Raw genomic sequence first — 25,714 nt, forward strand, 5'->3', positions numbered from 1 at the left:
CCCTTTTACCGATTTTGATAGTGATTTGACTTCGCTATGAAGTCAGTCGGCTGGCGAGATTTAGCGATTTTCAAAATTCTTTGGCGACTTAAATCGTCATTTCGCCGGCAAGATTATGGCCTGATGATATTAAGGGACTTTTAACAAACAAAGAGAGATTTAACAAAAAAATATATTACTTTATAATACTAAGGGAGATTTAACCAAAAAATATATTACTTTATAATACTAAGGGAGATTTAACCAAAAAATATATTACTTTATAATACTAAGGGAGATTTAACCAAAAAATATATTACTTTATAATACTAAGGGAGATTTAACCAAAAAAAGACACTATGATATTAATGGAGTTTTAACAAACAAAGAGAGATTTAACCAAAAAATATCTTACTTTATAATACTAAGGGAGATTTAACCAAAAAATATATAACTTTATAATACTAAGGGAGATTTAACCAAAAAATATATTACTTTATAATACTAAGGGAGATTTAACCAAAAAATATATTACTTTATAATACTAAGGGAGATTTAACCAAAAAATATATTACTTTATAATACTAAGGGAGATTTAACCAAAAAATATATTACTTTATAATACTAAGGGAGATTTAACCAATATATATATATATATTAAATACTAAGGGAGATTAACCAAAAAATATATGATACTATGATATTAAGGTAGATTTAACAAACAAAGAGAGATTTAACCAAAAAATATATTTCTTTATGATACTAAGGGAGATTTAACCAAAAAATATATGATACTATGATATTAAGGGAGATTTAACAAACAAAGAGAGATTTAACCAAAAAATATATTACTTTATAATACTAAGGGACATTTAACCAAAAAATATATGATACTATGATATTAAGGGAGATTTAACAAACAAAGAGAGATTTAACCAAAAAATATATTACTTTATAATACTAAGGGACATTTAACCAAAAAAAATATGACACTATGATATTAAGGGACTTTTAACAAACAAAGAGAGATTTAACCAAAAAATATATTACTTTATAATACTAAGGGAGATTTACCCATAAAATATATGACACTATGATATTAAGGGACTTTTAACAAACAAAGAGAAATTTAACCAAAAAATATATTACTTTATAATACTAAGGGAGATTTAACAAAAAAATATATGACACTATGATTTTAAGGGACTTTTAACAAACAAAGAGAAATTTAACCAATAAAATGTATAACATTTTAATACTGAGGGACATTTAAATAAAAAAAAACCAAATCTTTCAAATGCTGACCAAAAACAACCACTAACTTACTAAGTGAATTACAAAAATATATTACATTATGATACTAAGGGATATTTAACAAACAAAGGGACATTTAACCAAAAAATATTTAACACTATATTACCATTGCATTTACCAAAGAATGTACTTAAAGAACAACAAAAATATATGACATTATGATACTAAGGGACATTTAACAAACAAAGGAAAATTTTACCAATACAATATATAACATTATGATACAAATGGACATTCAACCCCAAAAATATATGATACTATGATACTAAAGGACATTTAACAAACAAACAAAAATTAAATGCTGACCAAAATTTTGTAATCATGTGCTGTATTTACTAAAAAAATGTACTTAATGAACAATTAAAACACTAATGGACATTCAACTAATTACAACTGAATTATGAAAAATCTGCTCAATGGGGTATTGTTTGTGACAAGGTTTACCTGTTAAAAAACACATTAATTATACCATTATAAGAGGCAAAAGGCAATTGATATAAATTTTTACATCATTCAGAATTTTTTTTTGAGATATCTATATATATATATAAATATATATGCTACATGTATATTCATGATATTGGTAAATGACGAGAATTATATTGCATTTAAGTAAAATATCCATGTGCAAGAAAAATTATTTGGTATTACATTTTGAAGAATAATTATGGGTATTGTTGGTAGTTATGGACCTCCAGCAACTGCCACTGCAATTCGTTTCTGATATTTTTCCCTTTTTCTCTCATTCCATTCATGTAAAAAAAACTGCAGATAAAAACAAAAATGTTCCTGGGTCATTTGGCGTGCTGAGGACTTAATACACTGGATAAAGCTGTTGAATTGTTCACATATTTCAGAGTTTATTGTGTCAAATCCTTGGAGTCTTGAAGATCTATAGGCACATGAGCATTTATGAGAATACCCATGGAAAATATCATGGAAGAAACGAACACATCGGTAATAGCCACTTTCTCTGTTCAGGCAATACTCCTGTAGATTACAAGCAAAATCATAGAAGATATCCGTGGGTGGATGCTCCAGATGTGAGTAAAGGGAGGCTGATGGATCTTTTCTGCCTTCTGCATTGGTCATATGAAAACCATAACAGTGACCATGACTTGGACAAAACCATAAAAACAATGTTGATGTACCTCTTGCTGAAATTTGGGTTTTGGAAAAATATTTCTCACAGTTGTCATGGGGAAGAGGTGGGTCATCATATGCTGGGTTTTTTCTCTTCTCACCGTCAATGGTAAATTTTCTAACGGGGCGCAATTTTTCACCAGTTTCTGAAAAGTAGTAAGCTCTTCCATACTTAGCTGGGTTATATGTTCCTGGTTGTGGATTTGCAGGATCTGGTTGAGTGATCTCCATATCTGCAACACATTTGATCAAATATCGAATAAATGTAATGACATCATCGGGAACAAAATTATTTCCTTGAGGATTGGCATGACTAAGCATGGATGAAGCAATCAAATCTCTTAATTCTGGAGCATACTCTCTCATTTCATACATTTTTCTGTTGTAAAAGCCATTTCCAGCAGCATTTATATTAAGGCCACTAATGTGGTCTAATAACTCAGTTAGATTATTTAAGTACGAATAGGGAATTAAACTGATAACTGGTGCAGTAGTGCAAAGCATATGCAATATGAAGGCATAAGATATCTTTTCCACATCTGGCATGTTATTAAGAAAGCGTTCGAAAGAAGGCCTTACTGAGTTGTCCAATATTTCTAGTAGTATGTTGTTTCTCTGCTGAGTTTCTTCATCAGATAATATTTCCTGAGGTGGAACTTTATCAAGATTTAACTTCGCTAAGTAGTTCAAATGGTGTCTGGCAGTATTAAGTTGTTCTTTATCTCCAACTCTGTCGAAAAGGAAGCATCTTGCCATTCTACGATGTAATGTAGGAAGTATATTGTCAGGATTATCTGGTTTACTTATTTCATCAAAAGAAGCATGTCTGAATCCAATACCAACTTTCGTTCCATCACAAGCAAGTTGTTTAGGTCTAAATTTGCAGATAGGACAAGGTTTCCTAAAGTCAATCTTCATATTAGATGCCCAACTAAACCACCACTTTATGAATACAGATGAATCCATAAATGACCTGAAATTAGGATTGCATTCTTTGTAGTCTTTAGTTTTTAAATCACAGAATGCTGAAAAGGTTATTTTAGTGGACAAAACCTGGTTTACAAATGCCCAACCAATTTCATCTCCAGCTGCAGTATCTCGGGTAACTACATGTAAACATTCTTTATCTCCTTCATCCCAGGCTTTTTTACATGGTGATTCTTCATTAGCACAGCTTCTGCTATATACCTGACACTGTACTGGTGCTATTTTTGTATAGATAGTGAGTACTCTGGAAAATGTAGTTACACCATTTAGCTGCTGATTACTTGTCCATCCTGCGCCACATGGACAAACTGAAGTTGGAATATCTGGAATAAGATGTGGACCTTTAATGCATCCATTTTCAACATTGTTTAAGTTAAGAGCGCCCAATATATAACGATGTTGTATATTCTGAACTAGATTGGGATCTTGTTGTTTTCGTGGTTTATGACTACTTATGCATGGAAATGACCAAAGTCCACTAGTCACATCAAAATTAGAGTCACAGGAATTCATAGTAGGAATTTCTTCTTCTATGTCATTGCCAGTAATTTCTTGAATTTCCTGGTCAATAAGCTGTATATTCTCATCATTTTCAGTGTTCAATGCAGCTTCAGGTTTGCTAAATTCTGTCCAAAAATGAGGAGCATTCTTCAGCTCAGACAAATGAACACATAAATTTTGATCAGTATTAAGACAGTCAACATTTTTCTTGCAACCTTTTTTACTTTTACATAATCCATTCAAGCAGGAAACTATATAGCGCTGAAGACGTGAATTAAATGTCAAATGAACTAATGAAATGTCATCATCTATCAAAATTGAAAATTTTTTGGTTCCTGGTCTTGTAGTTGGCAATTCAATAATTTTCCTATCCTTGTATAACAGAGCATCTTGTATGACTACTTGAATGTTTGTTACGGTTGCTTGCTCATTCCTTTCCAAATTTGGTGATACCTCTTGATGCAAAAAACGACAATGCATGCATTTAATACCATTTTCATCCAGAGCATCAAACTGTTCCATATTGTTATCCAGGGATTCCAACAAGGTACGATAGATACGACAGTTGCAAGTGTAAAAATAACCGTTCTCGAAAAGATCCCTTGATGTTTTTACATAATCAGAGCTTCTAAATTCCCCACTTTCATCATCATAATCATTCATAATTGCAATAACTTTCTCTTCATCGTAAACCTGGATAATAAAACTTCGATTCTGTAAAAGATTTTTCTTGTAGTTATCATATAAATTTACTTTTTTGAACATATTTTCCACATTTTGTCCTGAAATAGTCTGCAAAGCCATTTCTTTTGTCAGAATTTTCTTCCGTGGAATAAATGTCCTTGTTCTTTTTGTTTGAGGTTCTCCAGTGGGATCATTCATATTTTGGTTATTTATGTTTTCTTGATTCTGGTCTTCTTGTTGGAAAGATGAGTAAATGGTTTGAAGTTCATTCAGCTGATGATTTTTGTACAAGTACAATACCCGATTTCTCAAAGAGGTGGCCTTTGGACTTGTTGAAAATCTGTAATGATAGCGCAAATTATCTTTTCCAAGGAATCTGTTGTGATCATTTGATAGAAAGTTAATCATGCAACTTTTGTAACATAGGTTATTAACATTACTAGCAGGGAGAGGTTTCATAAAGTCATCTGAGCATTTGTCACTAACTTCTGCATTTTTCACTTCTGGGTAATGAAGTATCTTGTTTTGTATGATTTCTGTGTGGAATAGTTCATTGTTAGATGAAAAGTAAAGACCATCACTGGCATCTGAATCTATCTTAACTTTATAACCATGTCTAGCAGTGTGCACAAAACAAGCAGCTAGTTCAATGTCACAAAAGTCTTTAACTTTTTCACACAATTGTTGTCTTCTAGATTTTAAGCTCTTTAAATTGTTGGCATAAATTTTGTCAGGGCGTGTTCTAGATTTTCTTGAGTCCTTGTTTTTCTTTTCGATGAGCATTTTCTGCTGATCTCCACCAGTTAGGATGTTGCATAAGAATACATTATCTTGCAGAATTCCTAACGTTTGACATATTACATCCAGAAAAGTCTCCTCCATGAAATGTTTGTAATATCCTGATTCTATGTATCGTATATAATGTACAGGTGCATTGTGATTTTCAATCTCAATATCAAAGATTGAAAAAATGAAAACTCCTTCAGAGCAGTCTGGATAAGTTGACATATTAATAGCAGCTTCCTCAAATAAAAATAGACAATTATTTGGATCAAGAAATTTCATATCTTGCATTTTGCTGATTATATTATGTTCCACCAAAATAGCCTGTCTACACATATTTAAGTTTGTTATTAGATCATTTTCGGTCATGTTTCTATCATTAAGGTTTTGAATGCTGGAGGCTACGTATTTTCTCTTCTTAGAATTGCTTGAGATATACTTCCTTGTTACTATTTCTGTTTCATCTCTGAGTGTAAATTTTACTGTACTCTGATTGGTACCTGTCAGCTCAGGACGATTTGTGACAATAACCTGTTGACTTGAGCGTGTCATGTTAGAGTTCAAGACAGCCAATTGATCAATTCCCTGGATTGTCAGCTCTGTGGTATTACCACTAGTAGAAGTTGAGGGTTCAGTTCCAGATTGACTAGCTGTAGTATCACTCATGGTTTCAACCTTTTGTTGAAAGGCAGATACTAATCTTTCATAATTTTCTGGATTCTCTGTCTGTAATTGTAGTACATAAAGCTGATGATCTTTAACAGTATACGGGTACTGAGATGGCATACTAAATTCTTCATCTAACAATGGGAGGCCTAACTTAATTTTCTGCAACAAAAATAAGTATAAATATATATAACATATATGTGTGTGCATTATAACATATCGTATTTGTTTTTAGTATTTGAGACATCTTATAATGCAAATTTCTGATATTGAATTAATACATGTAGGTTCTTGATGGCAGATTTATTTTCTATTGTGAAGGTCATTAATGAACATTTAGGCATACCAATGATAAATTAAATATAATATTTGCTGAAATAATGAACATAATTGCTGAAAGCTGTAGGGTGACCTATAGTTTTAAATTTTCTATGGCAATCTGTCTCTTGTGGAGAGTTGTCTTATTGGCAATCATACTGCATCTTCTTATTTTTATATTCTGTAAACAAGACATATCTGTTTTTCGTTATTTTTTTTAAAAATATATCAGACTGTTTTTTAATTTCACATTTTTCATGTTGTGCCCTTTTAAAGCTAACTATATGGTATAGGTATTGCTCATTGTTGAAGATTGTAGTGACTTTTAGTCGCTAAAATCTACATTCTTTCGACTCTGTTTGATAGTTGTTTCATTGTCAATCATACTACATATTTCAAATACTAATAAATAAAAATTGATATGGAATATGCAATGTTGAATGATTGTACAAAAGTGGTTTTTTTTATTTTTATATTAGGCTGAAATGGACATAACCTCACCAAATTAGGAGGACACAAGTGGAGATCAGTACAATTCTCTGAAAACTGTCCTGAAGGAAGTGCTCTTCCCCATTCTTCAATTGACTGAAAAGTAAACTGTTCCTACAAATAAAAATGCTTTAAAATCAATGTCTCCGCATTATTTAAAGAAAATTGGTACAATTTACATGGTAATATATATGATATGATCTCCATTGATTGAGACATAACAATTAGCCTCATGCAATACAAAGATAACTTTTTTTTTTCTTTTGGGTGAAATTATGATGTTCTTTAATCTATTTTTCTTTTCCCTAAATAACTTGTGAAACTAGTAATTGCACATAGTCTTAGATACATGTTTTTTATTAGTTATTTTTGGCTTTGATCTAGTTTTCAGTAACTCTGAGTACTCTCAAATCTATACTTTGTGTCTTTTGTGTTTTTGTCAGTTTTTTGGCGCTTTGTATCAATCAGATGAGTTAAGTCCTTTTCAACTGTTACTTATATCTTGTTCTGATGTTGTACTGTTATACCACCAGGTTAAAGTGGAGGGGGTTGGGTGGGGTTTGTCTCCAGCAAACATGTTTAACGTCGCCATATTCTGTATGTTTTTGTGCATGTCCCAAGTCAGGAGCCTGCAATTCAGTGTTAGTCGTTTGTTGCTGTATATCATATTTGTTTTTCATTTATTGTTTGTACATATATAAGGCTGTTAGTTCTCTTGTTGAATTGTTATATACTTTTCACTTCAAGCCTTTCATTCATAGCTTCATCTGCGGTATGGGTTTTGATCATTGTTGAAGGCCGTATGGTGACCTATAGTTGTTAACTTCCACATCATTTGGTCTCTGGTGGAGAGTTGTCTCATTGGCAATCATACCACATCTTTTTTATTTTTATATATAATTTCAATTAAAATCTGTACCAAGTATATATGTTGTAGCACATGAATTTCCAGTTTGTATTGTTCATTTGGACAACAATATACACATTCTTCCCATTGGCAAAGAATTCCAGGATGAATGTGCGAAATCACGTGCTGGGCTAATAGACGAATATCAGCGAACTTGTCCTCTGTACACTGCTCCCACTTGCACTTCAGCTGAAAGAAAATAAAAGCATATATAGTTCTACTGCTCTAAACTAAAGGTGTGTTCGATTCCATATATAATAATCGTATTGTATTTTAGAAAGAACGTAGTGAACAATAAGTTTTTTTACAAAAAGAAATATTTGTATTGTAATCGATATTTGAATCTATGTCTGTGCATATTATGTATATTAGTAAATTACCACATATATCATGCTTCTTAATACATTAGTACTTACCACATGTGCTTTATCCTTTTATAATCCATACTTATATATTACAGAATAATTTCAATTTTTGTTCAATCACATCAATAATTTCCAATTCAAATTTTCTCAATCAAATATATAGTTTTCAAGTTTAAATAAACACATGTTAGTCAGTGAACCGGATATACGATAGTGATTATGTATTACAGTGATGCTTAACAGGTAAAATCGATTGTATTGGTTATTTAAATATATATGTATGTAAAACTATTGTAAGTTTAAATTCATTTGATTTTTTCCCTGGTCAAGTGAGGCTGTTAAAATACAGGGGCCCCTAAGTATGCGACCTGGGCTACTTAGGTATTTATATATCAGGAAATGATTGAATAAAAATATTTGTTATCGTTAAAAAAAAAAAAAAAAAAAAAAAAAAAAAAGCATATATAATAAACAAATAGTTATAGAAGTTTATATACCTGAAAATCACTTCATAAAAATTATATGAACCTATACAACATGTATTTCATATATCTGTTATATCATAAAAAAACATAAATGTATTGGGCATACGCTGTCTGATTTTTTTTAGGAAGTTGTTGTATTCTTCATTGTTATTATCCTGTACATTTTATAGTCAAATAGGGTTTTCAATTAAATTGTCATAAGTGGACATATTGGTTAAAAAATCATGTAATATAAATATATTTTACATCTACCATTGTAGGTCCTGGATTTTCTTCAACATCCCCACAGAGATGCAGGATAAACCTTTTGAAGTTCTTCCAACATCTGCTTGCCAAAACCTTCACTGTTGTTAGTGCAAACTCTATTCTTGTGGGACTACTAGACTCCACTTCCTCACTCTCTGCAAAATCTATTGTTGTTGGAATACTACACTCCACTTCATCATTCTCTGCAAATTCTATTGTTGAAATACTACACTCCAGTTCATCACTCTCTGCAAACTCTATTGTTGTTGGAATACTACACTCCACTTCATCACTCTCTGCAAACTCTGTTTGTGATGGAATAATACAATCCACTTCATAACCCTCTGTAACAATAAAGGACTTGCTTAGAAGTTTGTTCAATTGACCTAGACCTAGCTGATTTGCTGGCTTCAGAATTTTATAATCAATATATGACTGGAAGTGGTGTGATTTCGAAAATTAAGCTTAAATAGGGACATAGCACACAAATAATATATTAATAATAGAGCATAAATGTTGCAATCTAGCTTTAAAATGTAACTGTAGACAAGGAAAAAATAAAATAGCACCCTAATTTGAAAGGTAAGATACACAAAATGCACAAGGGAAAAAAGACGCATCTTTTTGAGTGAAGCCCATACTATTTCACTTGTAATAAGTCTATTGCAATATTAAATATAGTGGAAAAGATTATGTCATCCAATACATTAAAATTCCTAAAACACTCTTACCTATGTATACACTACCATATGCTATGTGTTTATCATTCTCGTCATAGGAACTCCTAAGCTCCTCTACAGGTTCCTCAGTTATTGGTACCTAGCAAAATAAAAAAGTATTTTTTTCAAAAACCTAAATAAATTTGTAAAAGGGTATCTATAAGTAATAAATTGTCAGATTGGTACATGCATTTCTTCTCTTTTTTCCTTGTGTATATAGAAACAACCAATAATTCAAACATTTCTTTTATACCGCACAAAATAATTACAAAAACTAATTCACCACATTTTCAAATGATTATCACCAGAAATAATGAATTCCAAACATTACAAACCTGAAGAGAAAGATCTTTGACTAAGTGAGTTTTGCCTGGAAAAAAAAAAGACACCATAAGTTTTAACATATACATATCTATTTGCATTCAGCAATCCTATTCGACTGTACATATCATTCATTTTCTAGAGGTGTGCAAGCATAGGAAATTTAAATATATTTAATACCAGTAATATCTTAAATAACTTAGAAAGTGCCTATGAGAAATTGTTTACTCTTTTGGATCACCAAAGTTAATCCATATTTTTGAGATTAAATAATATTCATTCTTGAAATAAAGAATTTTCAGTTTAGTAAATTATTTTTTTATCTCAATATAAAAAAACAGTAATAAAAACAAACTGTAAGGGTATCTAGTCCATGTATGTTCAGTTCATTGTCTAAAACTGTGAGGTGTTGCTTGCCTTGTAACAATTGTTTTTATAGTTCCTGTTATATCATATGTATGTGTGATAAGTGAATATTTATAATATAGTAAAATAAACGGACTGAAGTAATCTGCATATTTGAAAACATACAAACGGATTTCTGTGAGGACTAAATACATTTTTAAATGTGCTTAATTAATATATACTCATTCCTGTTCCTATTATAATACATTATACCCAGGGAAGGCACTTTAATACTGCTCATACTGGTCCTGAGAAGTCTCATTCAATCCTATATTAATCCTAATATTGACCACTATAATGTAAAAATGCCTATTGTGTGATTTCGAAAATCATTCTATATACCAAAAATATCATAACTGAAAAGCACAATACTTAAATTATAAGAAGTTTTAATACCAAACCTTTTTTAGCATGACAGCAAATAACATGGTCTATCAGAAAATCTTCTCTGGAGCATATTACTGGACAAACAGGACAATTATAAGTGCTCTGAAACAATATTGCATATTGAACTTTAAATGAACAACTTTTGATATATCATACATCTATCAATCTGGTATGATTTGCAAATTTCAATATCTGTAGGTAAACAAGATTAAATACCACCTTCCTCTGGATGTCTGGTAAAAAAATCAAACACCCACAAAAAAACAAAATACTGACAGTAAAATAATATTTAAAAGCAGAAAATAATCATGTCAGTACAAAAACTATTGTATCTGCCTTTTCTGTTCAATCTATTAAAAAATTAATATAGACGCAAGATAGAAATACACCGAATTCAAAACGTTTACATAGATCATTTAAAAAAAATTCTAATTAACTTATGTTATTATTTGGTGTAAATATTTGAACTGAATAGAAACTGTAACAAGATTACTTTTTTTTCTTTCTTAGTCACAGCTGTTTTCTTTGATTGCTTCACTTGTAAGGATTCCACAGATTGCTTTTTCGTGTCAGTCTAAAATAAATGCAATAATTATTCAAATATCTTCCTTTTTGCAATAAAATGAATATTCAAGTCCAATAATTCAGTACATTTCCTATGATATTACAGGGTAATTGAATAATTTAAGCTTTATAGAAATAGTAACTTAACAAAATCAAGCACAAGAAAGTATTAAGGATAGAGTAACAAATGTATTCAAGCAACATTGTACTTGCGACTTATTGTATTCTTTAAATGTTTTTGCCTTTGAATTCAAAAATTAAGTCTCATTAATCTTTCTATATAATTTGTAGGGATTAAAAAATTAAATGTTAAGATAAATGATATTTTAATTTTCTGCATTTCAATATCAGCATAAGTCTTTAAGTAAACAAAACAATACCTGATAGAAACTATGAATGACTGAGGATGACAAGATAACAGCCAGATCCTCAGTAACATCTAGGACTATTTCATTCCTCTTTAAACTGTATCTATAAGAAGTGGAAGTAGAATTAGAAAAATATAACAGTTTAAAACTATGAAGAGATTTAAGTTGTGGTACAATCTTGGATTAAAGGATTTTGTTATTCATATTTCATTGTTTTCAACCTTTTTTTAAGCATGTACAAATGAATCTTCTGCAATACAATATAAATTCAAATGTGCTATAGTATTTATATATACATCATATGTGTACTTGTTTTCAGACTTCTAGATAACCTATCCTTTAAAGTAAAAGCTCCTTGATAGTATTTAAAATTAGAAACACTAAAATTGTTGTTGCCTCATGAAGTTTTGTTGCAATTTTTTTTAACATGCAAGCATTTAAAACACTTGAATATCAACTTTTAAAAAGCATGCCATGGTATTTAGTGTGCATTTAAAATAAAATTAGAATAATTAAACTTATAACGATAAATTTCCAAAGTTTTCTTCAACATCATGCATTCATGCTAGTAAGATATCAATGAAGTTTTAAACCACAAAAAATACTTCATTCAAGTAATTACAAAAAGAAAAAAAATATCAACTTTTTATAGGCATGCCATGGTATTTAGTGGTCATTTAAAATTAATTAGAATACTTCAACTTATAACGATTAACTTTCAAAGTTTTGTTCAACATCATGCATTCATGTTAGTAAGACATCAATGGAGTTGTAAATCAAAAAACTTCTTCATTCAAGTAATTACAATAACAAAAACACATTAAAAGGTAACACAATAATGCAACGATGACAAACCCTGTTTTATAAGTTCCTCTTGGTTTTCTGTGAGACTAAATTAAGAAGGTAATGAAAACAAATAAAGTTATATAATTTTTGTTCAAATCATTTGAGGATGTTTGCTAGTCTTTGTTTTTGACAGATATTGGTAATCCTCTGGTTTTATTCACATGTAGTTCCATCAAAAAGTTAGAATGCTAACTCCGTCCATTCTTTTCCTAATTTATAACATATAGTTTAAAAAGCCTTTTATTTTTATTTTACATAGTTTTTAAAAGAAAAAGGTGCTAATGTTAAATGTATGGAAAATCTAGAGAGAATAAATTCCCACCAAATTTTAAATGGCTTACATCTTAAAAACAAGGACACAAACCTTTAATCAGTTATGTTTTTTTAACTTATTTATATACTATAAATTTATAAGTCTTTTAAAAAATATAGCACCGAACTTTGTTAACACCCCATCTTTATTAATTCAAAATATATATAAAATATGACAGGTATATTTTCCCATGAAATGTCAATAAAATGCATGTTAGCAGCCCTATATTTTTTTTTTATCTATTAGCAATTTATCCTATAACTTTAAATTAGGGTATATCATAGCTGCTTATGAACTTATAGAGAATCTATGATTTTATGATATTATCTTTGTTTTGTATTATAAAATGATATTTTCTATTTTAAATAGTACAAATTTTAATTTTTCACTTACTCTTTTATTATTTGATCTTCTTGCCCCAGCTGAAGACAATCTCTTCCTCTTAGAAGGGGTTCTTGAGGAATTCTGATGTTCAGCATCCTGTAATAAACATTCAAATGTAATTCTCAACATCAATCAAAGACAAATGTTAATACATGTACATATCATATAAAATCAGCAGTTACATAAACCTGGGAACAGTATATCTAACGGGAAATGAATCGGATAGGCTTTCCAGTATAAAATTGATAAAATCTCGGACTCCTCGAGACTTCGCAAGATTTATGGATTTTGGTGGCGTCTGACTGAAAATTTATCGGAACTGCTCAATAAAGTAATCACATAATTCTAATCGTAAATAAATACAAGTTTTATCATAAAGTAGATATATTTTGTCATATAAAATGACCAAAATAAGTGTGATTTATTTGATGTGAAGTGTTTTATAATGTTTTTGAATTTGGGAATAGAATTGGCGCCATTTTTTTAATACCGTTTGCATTCTGTACCATTCTGTGATAAAATGAATGCAATTATAACAAACTTGAAGTGACAGAATACAAGTTTGATACAACTGTAAAACTAGTTTGAATGACATTTTATTGATATTATCAGAAATTATTAGGATAATAGCGAGTACGTTTTTGAAACATGTCTGTTTCCGTATCGTATCTTTATTACCTATGACACGACGATAAAATTGGCTACAATTAGGTAGTGTCAAGTCCCGTCAATATATATGTTCCTGCATAAACAGTAAGGAAACCGTTTCAATTGTGTTAACTATAATAAACACTTCACAAAAAGATAATATTCAAAGTAAATCCATTATTTTGTAATACTTATGTTATTATCATGTTATGATTTGTTTATAATTCCATTTCTTATCTAGTACATCAACATGTACAATGAACAAATGTACTTTTATTTTTTTCAAAGGCAGAGCCTGCATTTAAAAACCTGAATTAAAATGCCAGGGAGACCATTTAAAAAATATCATAGAAAATCAAATGTTAATTTCTAACAAGTTATTTGTCAGACATGCAAGATAGTGATAGACAAATACAAATATGCTTTTATCTATTCTTATACACAATCTATTAAATACCGTGTCAAAAGGTCTCTTTCCTGTATCAGAAGAAGGTACTGGTAGTCTCACCACTTCTGCATAGGTCATCTTGGGTGACAAAGATTCTACATCAGGTACCTGTACGTGAGATAAGGTTGCAGTCACGGATGTAACACACTTTTGTCTCTCTGCTAAATAGTTCTCTATAGTCATCTTCAAAATAAAAGCTCCATTTCTATTTACATGAAGTCCGTCCCTTCCAAGATGAACAGCAGGTTTAAAGAGCTGTGCATAATCAATAAAAAAACATCTACTGTAACCACAAGTTAAAGACTGTATACCAGCGTTCAACTTAAAGACATCTCTCTGCAGTCTTGGCAATGCTGACATGTTCCAATAACTACTCTCATAGTGGTTTACTGCACGGGGAAGTATGCCACAAATACCTATTTGCAACGATTTAAATTTCAGCAGCAAATTCTCTATCAGGAATCTATAAGATCTAAAGACAAAATAAGAAACTTGTACATGAGGCAAATAATATTCATCATATTCATTATAGTAAATAAGATTATTCAACCTATTGTTTATAATTAAAAGGAAAGCTATACCTGCCAAATTCATTACCATTAGAAACTAGGTAATTTTATATTATATATAACAAATGTTTCTTTGAAATCAATAATAATCAGCCAATCAAATTACATGATTTGTCAAAGATCTCAAATAATTATCGGTTACCGTTATTTTGGGAAAGAAATTTATTGTGTTCGGCCAAATTCATTCATTTTTTTTTATCACAAAACATGTAAATTTTATCGTAATCATGGTAACGCACCAAAAACATCATTTGGCAAGAATTTTTAACATTGTTCATCATGAAGGTCCCCTATTACGAACCTCATGATTGCTTACATACACTACATTTGAACTTTGGTGGATAGTCATCTAATGGGAAATTATACCTCATCTCTTTTATTTTTATATAGTATCAGCAAACAGGTTTACAATACACCAATCTCGAGTTGTTTTTTAATGAATGAGCAACACTGGTTGACTCGGGATCAATCGGCATAAATTATGTCATTGAACAATCCGTTTTTACTGTGACGTAATAACATAACCATACACCTTATCGATATTTGGAAATCTGCGCCAGTGGGCCTGAGAATCTGCGCCGCTTTAACTTTTGATGTCATACAACAATCACTTTTCCATTGTGGCGTCAAAATTTCACTGGAACCTTTGTGATGTCCAGTAATGGCGGACAAATAGCGATTAGGTGTATTGTTACATACTAAAGGGGATTTTAAGGGAAGTGCACAAATCGAAAGTTGACTACCGGTATAAATTTTTGTATTTGTTTTTTTTAAACCTCCTTACCTCAAAGTTGATTCAACATCACCAAATACATCATTCGAACCTAGATGCAGAACAATCTGGTCCGGGTTTTCTGTCTTCATGGCACTCATCAGTTGGGAATAGAATTCTTTCCGGTCATTCTGTACTTTGGCACCAGGTATGCACAGTGTTCTAACTGGGTATTCAAACATTGGTACAAGCTGCTTCAGGTTGGAATCCCCTGCAATTAAAACGCTTCTCAAAACTTTATTAAGGTTAGTGTTAAACATTTCTATAATATAAGTATGAAACAATATCGATCAAATATGTTAAAAAATTTAAATAGTACAAAATTCCTTCAACTGCAGGCAAATACAAAACACTAAGACGTAACAGTCAAAAGGACTATATTCTGTGTCAATAAAAAACTTAGCTGGCTACTTTATGTCTCGTTTTATGTACAACAATTATTTACAAATATATACAAATCTATTTTCAGAAATAATTTTGGTTTTGGTACCAAAAGATTTAGACAGAAAAATACGCTATCGTCGTAGTTTTCTTGCTAGTTTGTCTCAAAAATACGATGCCGTATAAAAGAGGAAATATATATATACACAGACTCTCAATATCTATTCAGATATATTATCAAAATGTCGACAAAATATAGCTTTTTCTTTATCGCAGTGGTAAGAAATGTGGAAGATGGACGCTATAGGATGCAGCATTGGATGATGGGAGTTTGAGAGCACCATGTATCCTTTTAGCAGCCAATGAAAACCGCCGTCGCAACTTACCCTAATTTAAATATTAATTTGGGCATATGCAGAATATTTCCCATCCGACCTCTGCTGTAGGGAAAGAGAAGCTAAGACTCTGTGTGTACAATTTTTTTTTCTTTTTTAAAATCAATATGCAACAATGATTATTTTATGGTGGACAAATTTTCATTTGCAAGAAGGTTCTTACGCAGCCAGAAAAAAAAAACGCGTGGCTAATTGGTATATTCAACGAAAGGGATATCACATGCCTTTTGCAAAGTCTGCAATAGAGAACGGAACGTCGACCAGGGTGACATGAATTACGTTTCAAAGCACGCAAGGACTATTCATATTTCAGAACACTCCAAAATCTGTCATGGTAACTTCTTTGTACGACCAGATGACGAGCAACTGAAGATGGTCAAGCAAGCATGTACACTTAATTATGGTGTACGATTAGGGTCAAAAGTAATTTTATCATGCAAAAGCACTAATTTATTACAAATGCTACATTAATTGTAGCAAATGCAATAATCATTACTGCAAAAGCTATATTTATTGTAGCAAATGCGATAATTATTTCTGCAAATGCTACAATTATAAAAAATGTAGCATTTGCTATACTTCAACGTATTTAATGGATCAAAAGTAAATTATAGCAAATGCAACACATTGTAGCGTTTGCAGCATTTGAACTTTTATTAAAGCAAATACAATTGTATATACTCCAGGACAGGAGGGTCAAAAAGATAACAACCGCTTTTGCATTAAATTAGAAACAAGAGGAGGAGCTTATCAAAAATGAATACTAATTCTAATCAAAAGAGGGCTGTGCCATAACACGTCAATTAGAGTGTAGACTGAAAGCTACTGCCAATATTAACTCAGAAATGTGCAAAATTAAGCGGAAAGGAGATTTGATATTACGTGGATAACCATATGAAAATAAAGAAGAAAGTAATTTTACTTAAAGTAGCTATCACTACCAATGTTCACACACATAGTCATTTCGTTTTAGCTTTTAGTTAAAATACTAGTAGTTTAGGTATATGCATGTACTCATTTATATTTTATAAATGCAGAAAATTTCAAGAAAATTTGGAGAATGAATATTATGATTTACATATATATATAATAAAAAGAAAAATAATAGGCTAATATACAAACAAAATTTGGAAAACTCTTATGAAAAATATTATGATAAAATATCAAATTTACAAGAAAACAGTATACTACAACTTAAAAAAAAAGTAATACTAGTACCTTTGAAACATACATACCTACCCAAAAAAAAAAAAAAAAAAAAGTCAGACCCCAGTTTATTAATAGAAACTAGTAGATGCAGGAACATTCCTAGTGATTTAAGACTCTAATGATTTAAGACTATGTACACATTGAGATGTATTAGATGAAGAAGTTTCTTTGTTTACTATGGCATGGTATTGGTTGCAAAAATTTGATATTTTTCATTTAAATGCAATATTTTTTATTTAATTGGTATATTTCTTCATTTAAATGCAATATTTTTTTTTATTTAGATGGTATATTTCTTCATTTAAATGCAATATTTTTTATTTAAATGGTATAATATTTGATTTAAATGGTATAATTTGTCATTCAAATGCAATATTTTTATTCAATTGGTATAACTTGTCATTTTAATGCAATATTTTTTTTATTTAATTGGTATAGTAGTTTTTTTTATTTATATGCAATAATTGCATTATGGGAAATTCTATGACGTCACAAGGTCAAATTTGCAACAACGTTTGTGATTGGTCGGTAATTGTTTGGATTTCTTCCCTTTCTTTCTAAACATGAGTGACCAAGAATTAAAAAAACGCGTCGGAATATCGCCCCTCTAACTAAATATGGCGTTCGTTTGAGTTCGTGCACTGGCTGTTAATGCCAATAATGGGCAGGACGAGCAATAAATGCGAGTGACAAATAATAATAATTAATTTGACACACAACTTGTTCATGGATAGAAACAGATACCTGCGTGCATGGCAAAAACGCCTCCAATGAAAACCCTTTCTGAAGAAACTCCCCTACAGTCTACACATTGAAAAAAAAAAATACATAGCTACCCCCACCTTTCCCCCCTTTAAGTCCAGATACATGTAATCATGACGTTCTCTGATCTCTGATGCTATATCATTTTTTACTTTTCTCAGTTGATCCTCAGAGACATTGCAGGTAAGGCAAACATAAAAAAGAATAAAAAGCCTTCCAGGACGTTATAATTATTTGGACTAAGTCCCCTCTTTTTTGCTACATGTAGAAAAAAAATCACCTAATTACGACAGCAGAACCAGCTCACAGAGACCCACAAGAAGAGACCTGAGCTGTGATACTCCGGAACTAATTCTTTAATAAAGACAATTCGGGATAAATTGGAACCAGTTACTAACCCATGTTACAACAATAGTCCTATGACATAGGACGTACACTGTATATGAAGGCGTGAACTTCATATTTTGGACTATCTATAATATGTGCTCTCATGTCTTATACCGCATATCATTTTACATTTAGTATTCGTTGCTGAGCTTTTTTTACTGTTCCCATCTCCGAATCCCTTAAATAGAATTTTTTCAAGCCCCACAGTAGTTCAATAACTACTATATGTCTTTGCATAAATAAGTATGCAGGGCATATTTCAAAACATATTTTTCTTCAGGACTTTTAATTGATTTACTTTTCAATACTGCATTGGGAAAAGGGGGGGGGGGGGGGGGGGGTATACAAGTAACTTTATTTTGTGACACAGTATATAATATAATTAGATACAAATCTCTAATGATTTGTATCCAGCAAATTGTAGGATTGTACGTTTAGCTATTATCTAGACCCGTACAAAATGTATATAATAAGATACATTTAACAGGGGCGGATCCAGAACCTCGGTGTCTAGGGGGGAGGGGGTTCAGATTTAGATATTCGTATAGAGATGTATATATGCGAGTATTGGCAGTAATGGTTATGGTGTGTGTGTGTGAGGGGAGGGGGAGGGGTTCAGATCAAAGATCGTTTCTATAATTCTAAATCTTTTAGTTTTTACCATTTCACTCTTTTCTTTATCCTTTGATCTCTATTATATTTGTCCTAAACATGCGTGAAATATTTGCCACTGGACATAAGGCAACCAAAAAACAATCAACGTATTCTTTATATTTCATAATTTCTTTATTATGTTATCTATAGGTTTGGTCCCGCCCCTTATCTATTTTTTGCACATTATTCTCTCTATGTAAACCCAATTCCTGTCCTGATAAATGGTGACTCATGCATAGCATCATATGTGGTTATTAAAACAAGAAACATATTCATATTATAATAATTTACTGTATGCTTGGACTTATAGATAGATGTCATTAGTCCCAGATCATGTAATAAAGTAGGTTTTATAAAAATACAATAGCATTGTAATGATGATTATATATATATGTATATATTTTTAACAATGCCAATTTTTGGGAAAAAAGGGTAGGGACAAGGCGTTTTTAAAACATATTAATGGGGCGCGTTTTTTTTTGTTCTTCGGTAGTGAGCCAGAAGAAGTCCATTTCTGTTTTTTTTTTTTGCATTGGGAAGATCTTCTGGCTCTCTTCCACCTATTCTTTTTTGATAGGTTGTTTATACGGTAGAGGCACATAACAAACATATGGCGTCGTTTAGTCTAAATGACTAATAAATTTATGAATGCAGATATATTAGAATGTGAGCTGTGTTCCTATAAACGTTTTTATTGTATGACAGCCTTAGTAGGACATCCCTGTAGGACGATAAGCTGGATAAATATAAGAACTACACCGTCGGACAATAACAGTTAAGGGACGATTATTTGATATTCTAGGGAAGGGATTTTGATTGATTGGTGTTTAACGCTACTTTGAACACTATTGGGCTATTCCGTGGTGGTCAGTTTAAATTTATAGATGAAGGATGGGGAAGGGAAGACAGGGTATTATTATTCATTTTAATCTGTCGCTAATCATGCCTATTTTTCAGCTCTTACCAGGCAACCATATTCATATATGAAATCCTTCTGTCCCCCACCCCAACAAATAGATAAATATCAAATGGTTTTCCACTTATTTAACACAATTTTAAATTGATAGTTTGTTTGTTGCTAATTTTTAACGCCCAGTGACAAATATTTCACCCTTGTTCAGGAAAACACGAATTTAGAAGTCAGGTAAATAATATAAAAACGAAGAGATAGGATGGGATATGATTGCTAATAAGGCAACTATCCACCGGAGTTCAAATATGAAGTGGATGTAAGCAATTATAGGCAATCGTAAGGCCTTCAACAATGACAAAAACCTGATACTGTAAAGTCGTCTATAAAAGGCCCGATATGAAAAGTGTGAACAATTCAAACGAAAAAACTAATGGCCTAATTATACATAACAAAACAATTTACAAAATATCAAATATGAGTCGAGACATGAACCAACGACAACCACTTAATTACAGGCTCCTGACCTGGGACAGGCAAATAAAGAATATGGTAGGGTTGATATAAAAACGAAGATGTGGTATGATTGCAAATGAGACAACTCTCCACAAGAGACCATATTACACAGAAATCAACAGCTATAAGTCACCGTACGGCCTTCGACAATAAGCAAAGCCTACACCGCATAGTTAGCTATAAAAGGCCCCGAAATCACTAATGTAAAACAATTCAAACGAGAAAACTAACGGCTGAATTAATGTTCAAAAAATGAACGAAACACAAATATGTGTAACACAGCAACAAACGGCAACTACTGAATTACAGGCTCCTGACTTGGGTCAAGCACATATATACATACAGAATGTGGCAGGGTTAAACATGTTAGCGGGATCCCCATCCTTCCCCTAACCTGGGACAATGGTGAAACAGTACAACAACATGTTTGTGAGCACTCAACCCATCCCGAAGCTGGGACAGTGGTGTAACAGTACAATAAAAGAACAACCTGCACTAATCAGTTGCAATTAGTCAAAAGATCGGTACGAGACACACACAAAAAAAAACTAACATTAGGACAATAGACACAAAGCACCGACATTAGAGTATTTTCAATTACTCAGTGGAAGTTTGCTAAAAGCAAAAAACAACTAGTACTGAAATAAATCTTGTTCTCCCAGACTGAAGTATCAATCAGTACACAACGCGCGGCAAAGGATTTATTAAAAAAGAAAACAGTCTGAGAAACGTCTGGTTTACGTTGTAAATAGATATAAGAAGATGTGGTATGAGTGCCAATGAGACAACTCTCCATCCAAGTCATAATTTGTTAACCATTAAAGGTCAAAGTACGGTTTTCAACACGGAGCCTTGGCTCACACCGAACAGCAAGCTATAAAGGGCCCCCCAAAAATGACTAGTGTAAAACCATTCAAACGGGAAAACCAACGGTGCCGTCTAATCTATTTAAAAAAAAACCCGATATACTTGCATATAGATCCATATACAATGAAAGTTTTTGAAAAGTTGTGGTCCGAACGTTTTGACCATCGAAATTTTGCAATAGAAACAATAGTTATTACCAGAAGATTTTAACAGCCAGTGCAGGACTCGCACGAACGCCAGATTTGGTTTGAGGGGCGATATTCTGACGCGTTTTTTTCATTCTTGGTCACTTATGTTTAGAAAGAAAGTGGAGAAATCCAAACAATTACCGACCAATCACAAACGTTGTTGCAAATTTGACCTTATGACGTAAAAAAAAAACTGCTATACCAATTGAATAAAAAATATTGCATTAAAATGACAAGTTATACCAATTGAATAAAAAATATTGCATTTGAATGACAAATTATACCATTTGAATAAAAAAAAAATATTGCATTTAAATGAAAAAATATACCATTTAAATGAAAAAATATACCATTCAAATAAAAAAATATTGCATTTAAATGAAGAAATATATCAATTAAATAAAAAAATATTGCATTTAAATGAAAAATATCAAATTTTTGCAACCAATAACATGCCATAGTTTACTGTAAAATTAATGAACAATTTAAAAAAGATTATTATTGAAAATCAATCTTATGTAATATATGGATAAATTAAAAGAATTATTAACCCTGAAACAAAACAGGATACTAACAAATTAAGCTTCTTTTAAGAAAAAATGTCACTAAGACTGAGGGCATGGAGTCCTTGAAAGTATTTCAATCTGTGTAATTATATATTTATATATAGGAAGACCTATTGTTTCAGCGAACGGTCATCCGACGGAAAAAATCTCGGAATTTAAAATAAAATTAAGAATGGAAATGGGGAATGTGTCAAAGAGACAACAACCCGACCAAAGAGCAGATAACAGACGAAGGCCACTAATGTTGACTTCCATCTTCGTCAACATCTTGAAGACTGACCATCTCACATCAAGGACACAACCGATTATCTTAGAAAAATGCAGGTCTAAAATCCACTTCCCTATGACACGACACTTGTTTCTATGGACGTCACATCCCTCTACACGAATGTTCCACATGCAGATGGCATTGATGCATGTTAAGAAGTTTGGAATTCCCGATCAGTAAAATATCCAGCTACTGAATGCCTGGTCAAAACGCTCACGCTGGTACTAAAAAGCTACAACTTCACTATTGATGGAGACAATTATTTGCAAGTTAATGGAACTGCAATGGTTACCAAAGAGGCTCTATCATATATAGATATAAGAAGATGTGGTATGAGTGCAATGAGACAACACTCCATCCAAGTCATAATTATACCCTAAGCAACAAAGTTGTGGAGAATTTTTTTGACCCGTCCTTCCGTCTGTCTGTCCGTCCGTCCGTCCGCCAGACCTGTTCTTGTCATCGCAACTCGTCTGAAACCGCACAACATAATTTCATGAAACTTTGTAGATAATAAGGACATACTATGTAGATGTGCATATTGACAGGAAATTATGATTCAATTTGTTTCTATGAGTTATGCCCCTTTAACTTAGACTTTTGGTCAAAATATATTACCGCAACAGTTTGTCATCGCAACTCCTCTGAAACCTATTTCTTTATCTTGAAGAAGCTTATGTCTCAGTGTGGTATAGCAAAGGAGTAGGGATATTTCCCCCTGTATTTGTTTCTCTCAAAGGGCCAACATATAATGGTATTTAGATCGTACTGAAAATGAAATGTTGCACTTCTAGTCAATATCATATACTTTAAATCTTCTTGAACATATATGTTCATAGATAGAATTAAAATGATATTCAGGGCTAGACGTCCCTGTTGAAAATTTGTTGGATTGAGTAAAAATGTTGTAGCTTTTTTTGTAAGTGAAACTAATTTCCCACGTCCACTCTGTTTTTTTGGTGTACATGTGATCAAAGATGGTTTTTAGACATGTTGCGGTCAACCAATATTACTAAAAAGATTCGTAATTGGCCTAAATTTTACTCCTGTGCATATCCTGAGAATCTAAGGAACTCTTTACTTTACTTTACACTATAGTTATAGACCAACTGATGCAGAATGCGGGATTAATTATTTTACATCCATTATTACAATAGCTGTTTGCTCTTTTTTGATATTTGTATTTTTCCTAGCACTAATATTGTATAGGTGTCACATTAACATAAAGAATTTGCTTTATTTTGCCCGTGTTCATCACCGCATTATAAAAGGTTATTTGAAACTGACGTCTTGCAACAATTTCGATTTTGACGCTTTTGTTGTATATTGCGATTCCGATCGACAGTGGGTACATAATGACTTGATAAAAAGATTGGAAGATAATGTATTTCAATTTGTATCCATCTAATGAGTTAAGCCTTTTTCAACTGATTTTTATAGTTCGTTCTTATGTTGTCATGTTACACCACTGTGTCAATTCAGGAGCCTGTAATACAGTGGTTGTCGTTTGTTGATGTGTTACATATTTGTTTTTCGTTCAATTTTTGTACATAAATTAAGGGCGTTAGTTATCTCGTTTGAATCGTTTTACATTTGTCAATTCGGGGCCTTTTATAGCCGACTATGCGGTATGGGCTTTGCTCATTGTTGAGGGCCATACGGTGACCTATAGTTGTTATAAATATAGTATGATTTCATTTGTTTTACTACATAATTTTACAAAGGTTTGTTCGCAAATTCCTATGCGAGAAAATCGTGATGTGCCTAGAGTGCTAGAAAAATTTCGATAACATACTTATTATATATACTTTATATATGCTTTTTGGTCGGGTTGTTGTCTCTTTGGCACGTTCCCCATTTCCATTTACAATTTTATTAGAAATAATTTCGAATATGTCTTATTTTGTATAAACAGATAATATTCATATGCCTGGTTATATAAAATTCTTTAAAGGTAGACGTGTTATATTTGTATTTTGTTAACCAATTAATTGTGATCTGAGATTTATCAATGCATCGTTGGACACGATAACATGGTTATTTAAACTCACTTACAATACCTTCTAATTAAGAAAAGGCTTTAATTTTGAAAAGAAATTAACACAATAGTTTAAGTTATAGATACAATGGATAAGCGTAGATTCATGAAAAACAAACCATTCGCCCTCCGGGCTCATGGTTTCTTTTTCAAGAATCCACGCTTATCCATTGTATCTATATAACGGAATAAATTGTGCCCCGTAAAGAATTTAGAGAAGTATTTGGAATGGAGTAATAATCAAACAGATTGTGATTTATATTTATTTCGGAATTTGACGAAATCCAAGGATAGTTTTACATTCCGTAAAGACAACAAACCTCTTTCATATACAAGAATGAGGGAGCTTTTAATAGAAGTTTTTACTCCGTTTGTGCCGAACATCAAATCATTTGGTCTCCATAGTCTGAGAGCCGGTGGAGCATCTGCAGAAGTTGTAATTTTGGAATTTCGGATAGACTGTTTAAAAGGCATGGACGATGGAAATCGGAGACTGCGAAAGATGGTTATATGTGAAGGACTCTTTTTCCGACAGAATGTTGGTTTTACTAAATTTGGGTCTATAGATATATTTTTGAATAAATCTCTATTTTTTTCATACAATTTTCCCGTTCTTTGGCACAACAGCGGCGTTGTCGTGTAGCTTTGCACTTTAATATGAGTTTTGTATTCTTTATACTTTTACAGTATGCTATTTCCTTACAAGAGAAATATAATTTCATACAGTTGAACGTAGTGAATTAGAGTGATATTATTTTCTCTTGTCTTTTCATGATGTATAGGTGTCGTACCTATCGTCTGGTCAGTTTCCCGCCGAAACGGGGGTTTCGGTCATTCAGCACGACAGCGCCAAAGCGAGCGATTCTCATTTAATCACTTGGTAAATTTTAATTTATCCAATAAGTCCCCCCTTTTTAATTATTTATAAGATAAATGAGATTGATAGGACTGGAGGGTTGTTT

General features: G+C 31.7%; 1 protein-coding gene across 1 annotated transcript; it reads right to left on the reverse strand.

Annotated features, from left to right (window-relative positions):
• Positions 1–1,733: 1,733 nt before the first annotated feature.
• LOC127733498 (uncharacterized) lies at positions 1,734–16,428 on the reverse strand. The gene is made up of 16 exons (XM_052242851.1): positions 15,624–16,428; positions 14,280–14,742; positions 13,184–13,270; positions 12,487–12,521; positions 11,644–11,734; positions 11,193–11,273; positions 10,714–10,801; positions 9,922–9,956; positions 9,599–9,686; positions 8,868–9,211; positions 7,784–7,960; positions 6,877–6,978; positions 5,049–6,219; positions 3,510–3,731; positions 2,609–2,867; positions 1,734–1,737 (listed from the first exon to the last, which is right to left on the reverse strand). The coding sequence occupies exons 1-16, from the start codon at positions 15,869–15,871 to the stop codon at positions 1,734–1,736; spliced, it is 3,495 nt and encodes a 1,164-aa protein (XP_052098811.1). The 5' UTR covers positions 15,872–16,428.
• Between the last annotated feature and the right edge of the window lie 9,286 nt (positions 16,429–25,714).

This window comes from Mytilus californianus, unplaced genomic scaffold (assembly GCF_021869535.1).
Source record: "Mytilus californianus isolate M0D057914Y unplaced genomic scaffold, xbMytCali1.0.p SCAF_3, whole genome shotgun sequence".
NCBI lineage: Eukaryota > Metazoa > Mollusca > Bivalvia > Mytilida > Mytilidae > Mytilus > Mytilus californianus.